This window comes from Neomonachus schauinslandi, chromosome 3 (genome assembly GCF_002201575.2).
Source record: "Neomonachus schauinslandi chromosome 3, ASM220157v2, whole genome shotgun sequence".
Classification (NCBI taxonomy): Eukaryota; Metazoa; Chordata; class Mammalia; order Carnivora; family Phocidae; genus Neomonachus; species Neomonachus schauinslandi.
In genome coordinates this window covers 164,028,894-164,041,890 of record NC_058405.1, presented here as the reverse complement: position 1 = coordinate 164,041,890, position 12,997 = coordinate 164,028,894, and the positions used below count along the sequence as shown (strand labels likewise).

Sequence of the window (12,997 nt, the reverse complement as noted above, 5' to 3'; positions counted from 1 at the left end):
AAACTTTTCCAGCTAACAATTCTGATAAAATAGTTAATATATATTCCCAAGAAATCACAGTTCTTGATGAGAACTTGTAATTTGTTAATGTGCCCATAAAGTATAGTGGTTTTTAAATAAGGTTCAAATTGAGATTTAAATTGAAAAATATTTGAGCGATAACACAGTTGCACTCGGACTTGTACGTATGGATACAGCAAAAATGTAAGCAAAACTTTTTTCGTGCACTTTAAAATATTTCAATCAATTTTCTATTAGAATAAGGCTTTTCATATTTATATTTAGCTCAAGTGGCTCAAAGAAATGTTTGCAGACCCTTATCAAGGCTATAACTGGCTTACAAATTAGCTTCCACCAGCTAGCTACCAAGATGCTTTCTACAAAATTGAGGGATTTTCCTTTCCTAATTGAAAGCCACCAATAACATGATGCTTGTTCAAAATAAGGTGTCTGCCTTTTTTCAGGAAGCCAATATTAGGTTACTCTGAATTAAAGAGATTAGCTTGAATGTGAATGTAGGCAAAATGTTTCTATTTCCTGCATGAATGAGGAATAATTTTGCATACAAAGAAAAATGTGCAATCTCCATTTATGATAAAACTTACTTTCACATTTTGTGATCACTGAAAATAATTTACATTTAAAGTGCCAAATTTATTTTTCCTTCCTGAACAATTACAACCCTTAAAGAAATTTGCTTTTTGAAAAAAATTAAAATTAGAGCTTGATTTTCAATCTTAGGGTGACAGTTATCAAAACAACTGTGTTGCCTCATCTAGCACAAAGATTGTATGATGATGAGTCATTTCAAGGATGATCATTCTAAAAGCCAACAGTAAAACTCCAGGTATTAAAAAAACAGATGTTAATTATTCTAGTTCAGTTTTACCTTCAAAATGTGAATTTCAGGACTCTGACCCATGTTCTGATTTACTACTTCTTTGTGGCAATCAAATTCAAAAACAATCTTCATTTTCTTCATTTCATATAAAGCACACCTTAAAAAACTTTTTTCTCACCTCTCAAAAGAAAAAAAATCCTTATAAAATGACACACTTATGTGGGACTAGGATGTAACCTGGTCTCAAAGCAAAAGGAATATTCTGTCCTATTAGCCCAGATGTAATGTTTATTTAAATAGTAGAAATCACTTAGGTAATTTCTTTCTACTTTAGGTATTATTACTACTCGAAAATAAAGCTTTCTTTTTATTTAATTTCTTACTATGTATTCCTTCCAAGTTTATCAGTGAAAATTACAGTTCTTTTATTCTAGTTTCAAAGATAGATGAACATATCATGACTAGTTCTCTCTCAATTTTAATAACAATAATAATAAAATAATTACCAAGGTTTACCATTAACAAATTTGCTAGGATAGAGAAGGTAACTTTATCACAGAATATATGGTATAGAGTGCAGAAAATTTCCATATATGAAAATGATATTTTAAAGATTTTTTTTTTTTTTTTGACAGAGAGAGAGACAGCGAGAGAGGGAACACAAGCAAGGGGAGTGGGAGAGGGAGAAGCAGGCTTCCCGCGGAGCGAGGAGCCCGACGCGGGGCTCGATCCCAGGACCCCGAGATCATGACCTGAGCCGAAGGCAGACACTTAACGACTGAGCCACCCAGGTGCCCCTGAAAATGATATTTTAAATGGGAGGGTGCTGTTTTATAGTCATAAGATAAAGACAAGATTATTTAAATGCTTCCATTTAAAAGGATTAAAATATAAATTCAAAGTATATAATATTTTTTAAAAATTATTGTTTCCTATTTATACAGTTACTGATACCTACTCTGATTGATGACAGTTTTAGAGTATGGTGGAACAGGAGATGTGGAGATCAAAGTCATGGGTTGGAGAAGGGTTCTCTTCATTCCCAGCTCTCTGTGAAGGTGCTTTGTGAATTTAGAGGCATTGACCGTATCACAGTTATTCCTTCCACTACTTTAAAAGTATTTGCATAATGGATATTAGAGAAAGCGGAAGTGTCTAACGCCATAGTTTCATGCCACAACGCTAAGGACTGAGAAGTACCTACAAAAAATTTCAATGTCCCAATCAACAAAAATAGTTCAGATGAAAAATTATCTTGGGGTTTCAAGCAAATGTCCTTCTGAAACTCTTAGTTTAGCCTTCATTATCTAAAATGGCTGTCTACACATTTGGTTTTCTTTCTGACCAGAGAGAACCTCTCCTCTGCTTCTTCTAACATATATCAAGCAATACATTTAAAAGCTACTGGTAAATAAAATAAATCTGCATATATAATTAACAGGTATTCCACTGAATAATACTCAACATAACTGAACCAGTACTTGGCAATTAGTAAAAAAAGTCTGCTAATGTAGAGAATCAAATAAAAGTTTAAAAATAAATTAAGTCACCATATTTTTTTTTTAAAGATTTTATTTATTTATTTGACAGAGAAAGACACAGCAAGAGAGGGAACACAAGCAGGGGGAGTGGGAGAAGGAGAAGCAGGCTTTCCCGCGGAGCAGGGAGCCCGATGTGGGGCTCGATCCCAGGACCGTGGGATCATGACCTGAGCCGAAGGCAGACGTTTAACGACTGAGCCACCCAGGCGCCCCTAAGTCACCATATTTTTAAATTTATGGTTTCAAGGCCTTTTCTCGAGTAGGGTCTACTAATAGAATTTCACACTGTCATTTTACCCTATCGTCTACTAATCTAATTTGGCCTCCTTAAAGTAAAACAAGGACTTAATGATATATGCAAAGCAATCTGAATTTTTGTTGCAATCTTCTACAAGTTTGTCACCCATACCTGACTTTTAAGTATTTCTTAAAATAGTCTCATCTTTCCAGAAATATAACTCAGTTTTCATAAAAACAACTACTCTTTGTCTTGGTTTATACAATTTCTTAAATTAAATTATATAGTTACAACAAGAAGTACAACGAGCCTACACAGTCTGGGAGGTGCAGCAAAGGGGTGCTGGAGCCAGCTCCCAACAGTTCACAAGAGCGAACTGGATGCAACTTTTCCCAGCTCCTCATTTAGTGAGCTCACTCCAGTAGCTTGAAATCAGCCATGATGGGAGTATTTACATCACAGGTATCAGTAACCATTATAAATCAAGGCTTTTTTTCCCAGAGAGCTGGATGTTAAATATTTAAGCATACCCCAAGTGTTGGTTATACTTGCAAACACCCTACTGGACAAGACTCTTTAGAAAGCTCTAGGCTTCAGCCAACCTGTTTTACAAGGGACACGATTAAGTAAAACATGGTTAAGAAAGTTTCTACGCAGGGTGCCTGGGTGGCTCAGTCGCTTAAGCATCTGCCTTCAGCTCTGGTCATGATCCCCGGTGTCCTGGGATCCAGCCCTTAGTAGGGCTCCCTGCTAAGCAGGGAGCCTGCTTCTCCCTCTCCTTCTGCCCCTCTCCCTGGCTCATGCTCGCTTTCTCTCTCTCAAATAAATAAATGAAACCTTTTTAAAAAAAAAAGTTTCCACTCTATTTTCAAGAACAGCCAGTGGAGGCAATAATTATTTTCCATGTCTTTTAAATGTTATTGAGATGACACATTAAATCACACTGTACTTTGACATAAGTAGCACAATATTACTCATCTTTCCAAAATTTAAAGAAGATAAATCATCAAAGATTGTCTCTTTGGATATGCCTTTATTATACATCTTCACTTCCTATAATTACATTTGCCACAAGTCATAATAATTAGTAAGAAAAAAATGTTCTCAGAACAAAGACATGGAATAAAATTAGAAAGTAGTGGCCAAATACATAGAAGAAGAAAAGTAGAGGATAAGAATTTTAAATGAAGGTATGTAAAAGATGTCAAACAAATAGTTCAATCCATTCATCATAACCACTAAATATTCATCTATTTATTAGAGTTGTGAAAATTCTATAAAGCCCAGTGTTTCCAAACACCATGAAATAAATCAAGTCATTCAATAGTTCCAAAGAAATAAAGCATCTAAATATATTGGCCCTAGTAAGTAACAAATAATGATTCAATATACAGTGAAATGTATTCTTTCTTAAGCAGGCTGCCAGGCCTAAAACTCACTGATTCTTTATATTCTTACCGTTTTGTGATCATTAACAATCATAAGTTCCAAATATTTCATTTCTTCAAACACACCACGAGATGGCTGTGGAAAATAAAAATATAGTCAGAATGGTGGTGGATATATCTCTGATGCTGACTATTAACTTATAGATTGACTTTGAATTTTTCAAAAAGAACGCTTTGCTGCCTACTTTATAAAAAAACACCCTGGAACAAACTTGCTAAGCAAAATCGAAGACAGCGACTGTAAAGTGTGGATAAATATTCAAGTATTCAGAAAAGAACTGTATTTAATTATCATTAAAATAGGGGCACCTGGTGGCTCAGTTGTTAAGCGTCTGCCTTCAGCTCAGATCATGATCCCAAGGTCCTGGGATCGAGCCCCGCATTGGACTCCTTGTTCAGCAGGAAGTCTGCTTCCCCCTCTCCCATTCCCACTGCTTGTGTTCCCTCTCTCACTGTCTCTCTGTCAAATAAATAAATAAAATCTTAAAAAAAAAATACTCATCAAGATAGAGAAAAGCCTGTGGTTTTTTTTTTTTAAGATTTTTTTTAAGTAATCTCTACTCCCAATATGGGGCTCGAACTCATGACTCCAAGATCAAGAGTCACATGCTCCACCAACTGAGTCAGCCAGGCACCCCCAGCCCATGTTATTTTTATATGATTTTCATATGTAAAAATATCCTAGAGAAAAGTGTACAGTATAATTCTGCTAAAATAAATAAATCTCAATTTCTTTGGCATTAAAATGTGGTAAAAAAGATTCTTATCTACTTAAAACTTCAAAGGAAATCTACTTAAAGCTCATTTAATAAGAACAGCACAGTACATGTGGAAAACAGCTATCAATATAGTCAAAAGAAACATTAACTCACTGGAGTGAAATTTTAATAATAATGTACTAAATCTTAACCACACAACTTCTCAAAGGAACAAACATTGATAATTACTATTTTCTAAATGCTTCTAAATTTTGATTATTCCTAATTTTAAGAGCAAGGGCTAAGCATTTTAATTATCATTTGGACATTCTTTTTTCGTAGTTGAAAACCAATAACGATGACTCTTTTTTTCTTTATGTACAAGGTCACTGATCAGTTTATATTTGATAGGGGTGGACTGTAGTGAAATGTCAGTAGCCTATATAAAACTTATTATTACCAACCACATCTTCAAGAGTGAGAAAAAAAAACTCTAAGTAAAAAAACAAAATTTGTATCTATAATCACCATAACATGAAGACAGGCTCATAAAAGAGAGGATGATTTAACCTGAAACTAAGTTTCTGATGACTGGTGGTCTAATTTTTTCACAAAAAAATACATTCAGCAAAACATTATCTAAAATGTGCAATTTTCAGTATAATTACTCATTAAGTTATCTAGTAAATTACCATGTAATCTATATGCTGTGGAATTAATTCTCAGTTACATAGCATTCACCATGTAATTACGAAACAGTCCCCATCATTACAGCTTTCTAATCTATTATGAAAAAGACTAGGGACATAATTTCAGTTACAAAGCTCCTATACATTTATCAATACATGGGAGCTATACTACAGTTGTTGATTATATAATTACATGATTCTTATTTGGTAACTGTCATGATACCAATGGTCAAACAGATCCTCAAGAAAACATCCAGCTTCAAATTTTGGTACAACAGAGCTTTCAATTTGAAAGAGCTACAAAGAGCCAACATTTCAAAACCTAGTACTACCCCTTACTTTTTTGGTGAACAAAAATGCTTCATAATGTTATATAAGCCATATAAAAAAAAGTCTGCCGTACTTTTAATAGAAAAAATGCACTGTACTTTTCATAAGAAAATGCTCTGAAAATGAAGCTAAAATAATACATTCCTTATATGCCATCAGGGTTCATAGGACACTGTAACCAGTTTACATCAAATAGAAAAAGCTGAATAAAAAGCAATATGCCTATAAGACGCAAACCATAGGAAGAGTTTGGTTTGTTGTTTTGGTTTGTGAAAGGATGTTACCCAAATCTCAACTGCTTTAGATATACTCAGATACTATGTGATTTCAGGCACACAGTTTAACTGAATGAAGTGGCCCCACCTATGGTTCAACGCCACACTCACATTCACTGCTCTCTTCCTTCTCCTTTTCAACCACTGTAATTCAGACAGAAAGGGCCACTGGTCTCTGCTTTCCATACCTGTGTAAAAGAAAAGGGAATACAAAAGTTTATACTTGACTGCAGTTCAATGGGAGTATGTTTTTAAAATATGTGAAAGTACTAAAACTAAAGCAGGAAGAAATAGAAAATTTGAACAGACCAGTTACCAGCATTGAAATTTAATCAGAAATCAAAAAACTCCCCCAAAATAAAAGTCCAGGACCAGATGGCTTCTCAGGCGAATTCTACCAAACATTTAAAGACGAGGTAATACCTATTCTTCTCAAACTATTTAAAAAAAAAAATAGAATCAGAAGGAAAACTTCCAAATTCATTCTATGAGGCCAGTATCACCCTGATTCTAAATTCAAATAAAGACACCACAACAAGAGAACTACAGACCAACATTCCTGATGAACATAGATGCAAAAATCCCCAACTAAAATATTAGCAAACTGAATCCAATGATACCTAAAAAAAAAAAATCATACACCACAATCAAGTGGGATTTCTTTCCAGGACACCAATGTGGTTCAATATTCACAAAACAATCAACATGATATGCCACATCAATAAGAGAAAAGATAAAAACCATATGATCACTTCAATAGATGCAGAAAAAGCATTAGACAAAGTACAACATCCACTCATGATAAAAGCCCTCTGCAAAGTAGGGCTAAAGGGAACATACTTCAATATAATAAAAGCCTTATATGAAAAACCCACAGCCAACATCATACTCAAGAGGGAAACACTGAGAACTTCTCCCCTAAGGTCAGGAACAAGACAAGGATGTCCACTCTCACCACTTTTATTCAATAGAGTACTGCAAGTCCTGGCCACAGCAATCAGACAACAAAAAAGAAATAAAAGGCATCCATCTTGGTAGGGAAGCAGGAAAACTCTCACTATCTGCAGATGACATGATACTGTATAGAGAAAACCTGAAAGACTCCATCAAAAAACTACTAGAACTGACAAATGAATTCAGTAAAGTCACAGGATACAAAATCAACGTACAGGAATCTGTTGCATTTCTATACACTAATAATTAAGCAGCAGAAAGTGAAATTAAGAAAATAATCCCATTTACAATTGCACCAAAACCAATAAAATATCTAGGAATAAATTTAACCAAAGAGGTGAAAGACCTGTACTCTGAAAACTATAAAACACGGATGGAAGAAACTGAAGATAACACAAAGAAATGGAAAGACAATCCACGCTCGTGGACTGGAAGAACATCTATTGTTAAAATGTCTACACTAGGGCGCCTGGGTGGCTCAGTTGGTTAAGCGACTGCCTTCGGCTCAGGTCATGATCCTGGAGTCCCTGGATCGAGTCCCGCATCGGGCTCCCTGCTCGGCAGGGAGTTTGCTTCTCCCTCTCCCACTCCCCCTGCTTGTGTTCCCTCTCTCGCTGTGTCTTTCTCTGTCAAATAAATAAATAAAATCTTAAAAAATAAAAAAATAAATAAAAAAAAAATAAAATGTCTACACTACTCAAAGTAATCTACAGATTTACTGCAATCTCTATCAAAATACCAAAGCATTTTTCATAGAACTAGAAACAACCAACCCTAAAATTTGTATGGAGCCACAAAAGACCTCAAATAGCCAAAGCAATCCTGAAAAAGAAAAACAAAACTCAAGGTATCACAATTCCAGACTTCAAGTTATATTACAAAGCGGTAGTGATTAAAACAGTATGTTACTGGCATAAAAACAGACACACAGATCAACGGAATAGAATAGAAAACCCAGAAATAAACCCACAATTATATGGTGAATTAATCTTCAACAAAAGAGGAATGAATATAAAATGGAAAAAGACAATCTCTTCAACAACAGCTTCGTGCAAAAGAATGAAACTGGATCACTTTCTTGCACCACACACAAAAATAAACTCAAAATGGATTAAAGACCTAAATGTGAGGCCTAAAACCATAAAAATCCTTGAAGAGAGCACAGGCAATAATTTCTCTGACATCAGCCATAGCAACATTTTTCTGGATATGTCTCCTGAGGTAAGGGAAACAAAAGCAAAAATAAACTATGGGGACTATCTCAAAATAAAATGTTTTTGCACAGCAAAGGAAACAATCACCAAAACTAAAAGGCAACCTACTGAATGGGGGAAAATATTTACAAATGACATATCCGATAAAGGGCTAGTATCCAAAATATATAAAAAATGGATACAACTTAATACCCAAAAACCAAATAATCCAATTAAAAAATGGACAGAAGAGGGATGCCTGGGTGGCTCAGTCAGTTAGGCATCCAGCTCCTGATTTTGGCTCAGCTCATGATCTCGGGGTTGTGGGATTGAGCCCTCATTGGGCTGCACACTGGGCGTGGACCCGGCTTGGGATTCTCTCTCTCCCTCTCCCTCTGCCCCTCCTCTGCTGTACATGCACTCTCTCTCTCTCTAAAAAAAAAAAAAAAAAAAAACTCACAAAAAAAAAAAAAAAAAAAAAAAAAAAAATTATAAAAAAAGGACAAAAGATATGAACACACATTTCTCCAAAGAAGATAACCAGATGCTCAAGAGACACATGAAAAGATGATCAGTATCACTCATCATCATGGAAATGCAAATCAAAACTATCACCTCACACCTGTCAGAATGGGTAAAATAAAAAACACAAGAAACCACAAGTGTTGGTGAGACTGTGGAGAAAAAGGAATCTTCCTACACTGTTGGTGGGAATGCAAGCTGGTGCAGCCACTCTGGAAAACAGTATGGAGGTTCCTCAAAAAGTTAAAAATAGAGCTACCTTACAATCCAGCAATCACACCACTAGGTATTTACCAAAAAAATACAAAAACACTAATTCAAAGGGATATATACACCGCGATGTTTATTGCAGCATTATTTACAATAGCCAAACTATGGAACAGCCCAAATGTCCATCAGCAGATGAAAGGACAAAGAAGATGTGGTGTACACACACACACACACACACACACACACACACACACACAGGAATATTACACAGCCATAAAAAAGAATGAAATCTTGCCATTTGCAACAACAGAGATGGAGTTAGAGAGTATAATGCTAAGCGAAATAAGTCAGTCAGAGAAAAACAAAAACCATGTGATATCACTCCTAAGTGGAATTTAAGAAACAAACGAAATGAGTAAAGGAAAAAAAAAAGAGAGAGAGAAAGAGACAAACCAGGAAAACTCTTAACTATAGTGAACAAACTGATGTCTACCATAAGGGAGGTGGGGGGGGAGGGGGATGGGTAAGATAGGTGATGGGAATTAAAGAGTATACTTATCATGATGCAAAAAATAAAATAAAATAAAATAAAAATATTATGTGAAGAAACAGCAACATCGATAGCATACATCATCTCAAAATCAAAATAAACTAAGGTGAAGAAAGTATGCTGGTCACTAAACATTTCACATTCTCATGGTCACAAATCTAATTCTGTTCGTAATGCACAAATTATAATTTATAATTCAAATATTATATTCTTCCAAACATCATCAAAAATGTAACGAGCCATTCAAGTTTCATTAGAATATGCATATCTGACCTACAACCATCTGACCCTCAGTATCTGAAAATTTAAGAGAATTTCACTGTGCTTAATTCATTTTAGATTTAAAAATGATGTATGGCATAAGACTTTGCATAAATTATTGAAGACTTTTGGCATTAATGTACAGAAGCAATATCACATACCCCAATAATCCAAAAGAAGCTTTCGTCAACATCAGTGTGCTTAAGATACCTCAGGACCAGAACATAAGAGCAAGACAATACAAATTGTCTAAAAAGCAGTAAACTGTCAGAGAAATTTAAGGATGAGCCTCATTGCAAATCACCATTAAATTTAGCCACACTGTCTGGTTCTAACAGAGGTTTACTCCTGGGCTGCTTCTTTCAGTATTTCCATCGGCAACGACTCTCTCCAGGCCTCATTCCACACCAGCCACAGTTCATGCCACTGCCCACCCACACGGCTCACTGCAGAGCAATTTCACCTCCTGCATGCGCACTGAGTTCCCCCAAGGCACGGCTCCTATTACATAAAATAAAATGGCCATCTTAATTAAAACTTACTGAGATTCTTCATTTGCTTAGAATATTGTGCTGCCAAGGTTTTCTGGATTATATGTGGTCGACCTGTGCTTTTCTGAAACAAAACAATTGTGGACCATTAAAAAGCAAGATGTGATCAAGCTTCTACGGAAGAGTGTTAGAACTTTCTCCAATATCCTTCTTAAAATGGGAACATTTATATGCTAATGTTTTAGCTATCAAAAATGAAAAGTATGTCTTATTGAAACTTTAATTTTTTAAAAAATAGTGCACCATTCAATTGCTCCAGTGTAGATAAAAGCATAGTTTTATTAGCTACTCTGAAACAGCTTTCTTCAAAGCCATGAATAGGAAATTCACAAGAAAGAAACATAAATGGTCAATGAACGTATAAAAAAATGATGAATGCTTTAATACTCCTTCAAAATGCAAATTAAAAAAAAAAGATATACCAGTTTTTCCCATCCTGTTGGCAAAGGTTTTAAAATTATAATAACCATAGTTATTATGGTTTCAAGGTAAAAAGCACTCTCATACTCTGCTGATAGGAATAAATTGGGAGCATAGTTCAAAGAGAAATTTAGCAATGTCTATCAATGACCTTGAAAATATTTATATCCTTTGCCCTAGAAACTACACTTCTAGAAACATCTTATTTCCATTCCTATTATTTACTATCAGCTTCCATTACTGAGCGCATACTATGTGCCAGACACTGTTAATGTACACGTTACCTGATTTAATCCTCACAAGAACTCTATATAATGCATATATCATCTTTATTTTACAAATAAAAATACTGCAACTCAGAGAGATCCATCATTGAGCTAAAATTTTATTACAGAATAATGATTCAATTTATTTTAAAAATATATAAGAACATATCATTGAAAAACTGGAAGAATGTATACTAAAGGTGAAGAGAAGTTTTTCTCTCCAGGATGGGATCATGGAAAATTACAATGTAGTTAAGTATTTGCTTATTTTGCTTTTCCAAATTTCCTATGATGTATTAGTTTCATAAGCAGAAAACTAGTTATTTAAAAAGTGTTCTTAATAGATTACATATGAGACTCACAATAATTAAGAGTTTTGCTATTCACTGCTTGAGAGATAACATGAATTCTTATTAGAAATATCCCATCCATATTACGTGACTTACTGTAAAGCATGCTAAAACCAGTAATAATAAACTAAACATCAACAAATCTAAATCCAAGTTCAGTAAATTCTTAATTCTGATAACAGGTGAAATGATACTCAGAGCAAAGAAACTCACAACTGGATTAGAAACACAATTTTAAAAGCCGACTAAAGTTTCAAGCACTGTTCCTTTCCCTCTCCTCATGGTGAAGATGAAGACAGATTGTTACATGAACAAAAGGTAGGGAGTAAGGAAGAAAGCAAAAGAGAAAAGGGAGTAGGCATGGAACAATCAGCCCCCGAAGAACATGATTATGGCTATAACAATGTAAAACCGATGCTTTAAATACTATGACGATAACAGTTTGTACTGATAAATTTCTTCAACAGTTTATTAAACATAGTCACATACATTTCTTAATTCATCAAACCTGCAAAACTGCCCTATTGGGGATGCATTGAAAAAAACCATCTTATTTTACATATTTGAAAACTATGAGGCTTAGGGAGTCGTTATTTGGGGTTTTTGTTTTGTTCTTTGGGGGTTTTTTTAGCATAACAGGGCCATTAATCAGCACAAGAAATCAAAGTCAATTGTTTGTGTACCAAGTCAAATAATCTTGCTGTATACAAGTTATTTACCTACCACTAGAGTAGGGGAAAAACATTTTACTTAATCAAAATGACTTTATCTAAGGGTGGTTGTCTTCATTATCCAGTAATTTTTATACTTACTAGTTGAAAAATGATACAGGTTTAAGCAAACATTAAACATTTAAAGTTAAATGACACTTCTGTCTCAAATTTGAAACTTACTCCATATTTATATATACATTGCCACAGCAAAAAATGTTTGTTCAACTGTGATGATCAATAGTCTAAATGGCTAGTACCTGGGTCAAAACTTATTTTATCTACAGGTGAAATCTGCAGATTAAAAAAAAAAAAAAAAAAGTTGGGCGCCTGGGTGGCTCAGTTGGTTGGGCGACTGCCTTCGGCTCAGGTCAGGATCCTGGAGTCCCGGGATCGAGTCCCGCATCGGGCTCCCTGCTCGGCGGGGAGTCTGCTTCTCCCTCTGACCCTCCTCCCTCTCATGCTCTCTGTATCTCATTCTCTCTGTCTCAAATAAATAAATAAAATCTTTAAAAAAAAAAAAAAAAAAAAAGTTTTCTGCGCCCCATCAAATGATTGCAATATTCTGACTTGATTGCTCTCAAAATACTATTTTCCCATTAGCAGTTCTTCTCACTGGTATGATTTCCCTATTTCCACTTCTCAGAGCCTTCATCTCCTACCACTCTCCCCTTTGTCCACTCTTGTCCAACCTAGCTGGGCCCCTCAAAGTTCCTACAACACACACTCCTGCCTCAGGGCCTTTGCATTTGCTCTTCTCCTGGAATGCTCTTCCAGCTCCCTAATTTCTTGAAAGTCCTCCTTCAAAAGTACCATCTCATTTGCTCTTCCTTGTAAATCTACCTCCTTGGCTTCATTTTTTTTCTCCTTAGCACATTATCTAACAAACAGTATGTAATTACTTACTCATCCCGTTTATCCCTGTCTGCCCCTGTAGACTAAAAGCTCCA

General features: G+C 35.1%; 1 protein-coding gene across 1 annotated transcript in view; it reads right to left on the bottom strand.

Annotated features, from left to right (window-relative positions):
* Positions 1–12,997, bottom strand: part of ADAM23 (ADAM metallopeptidase domain 23) — a 169,516-nt gene that overhangs the window by 52,195 nt on the left and 104,324 nt on the right. Inside the window, exons 7-9 of the mRNA XM_044913386.1 lie at positions 10,293–10,365; positions 6,172–6,248; positions 4,079–4,144 (exon numbers count right to left, since the gene is read on the bottom strand). Coding sequence (XP_044769321.1) covers positions 4,079–4,144; positions 6,172–6,248; positions 10,293–10,365 — 216 coding nt within the window. The remainder of the gene's footprint in view (positions 1–4,078; positions 4,145–6,171; positions 6,249–10,292; positions 10,366–12,997) is intronic.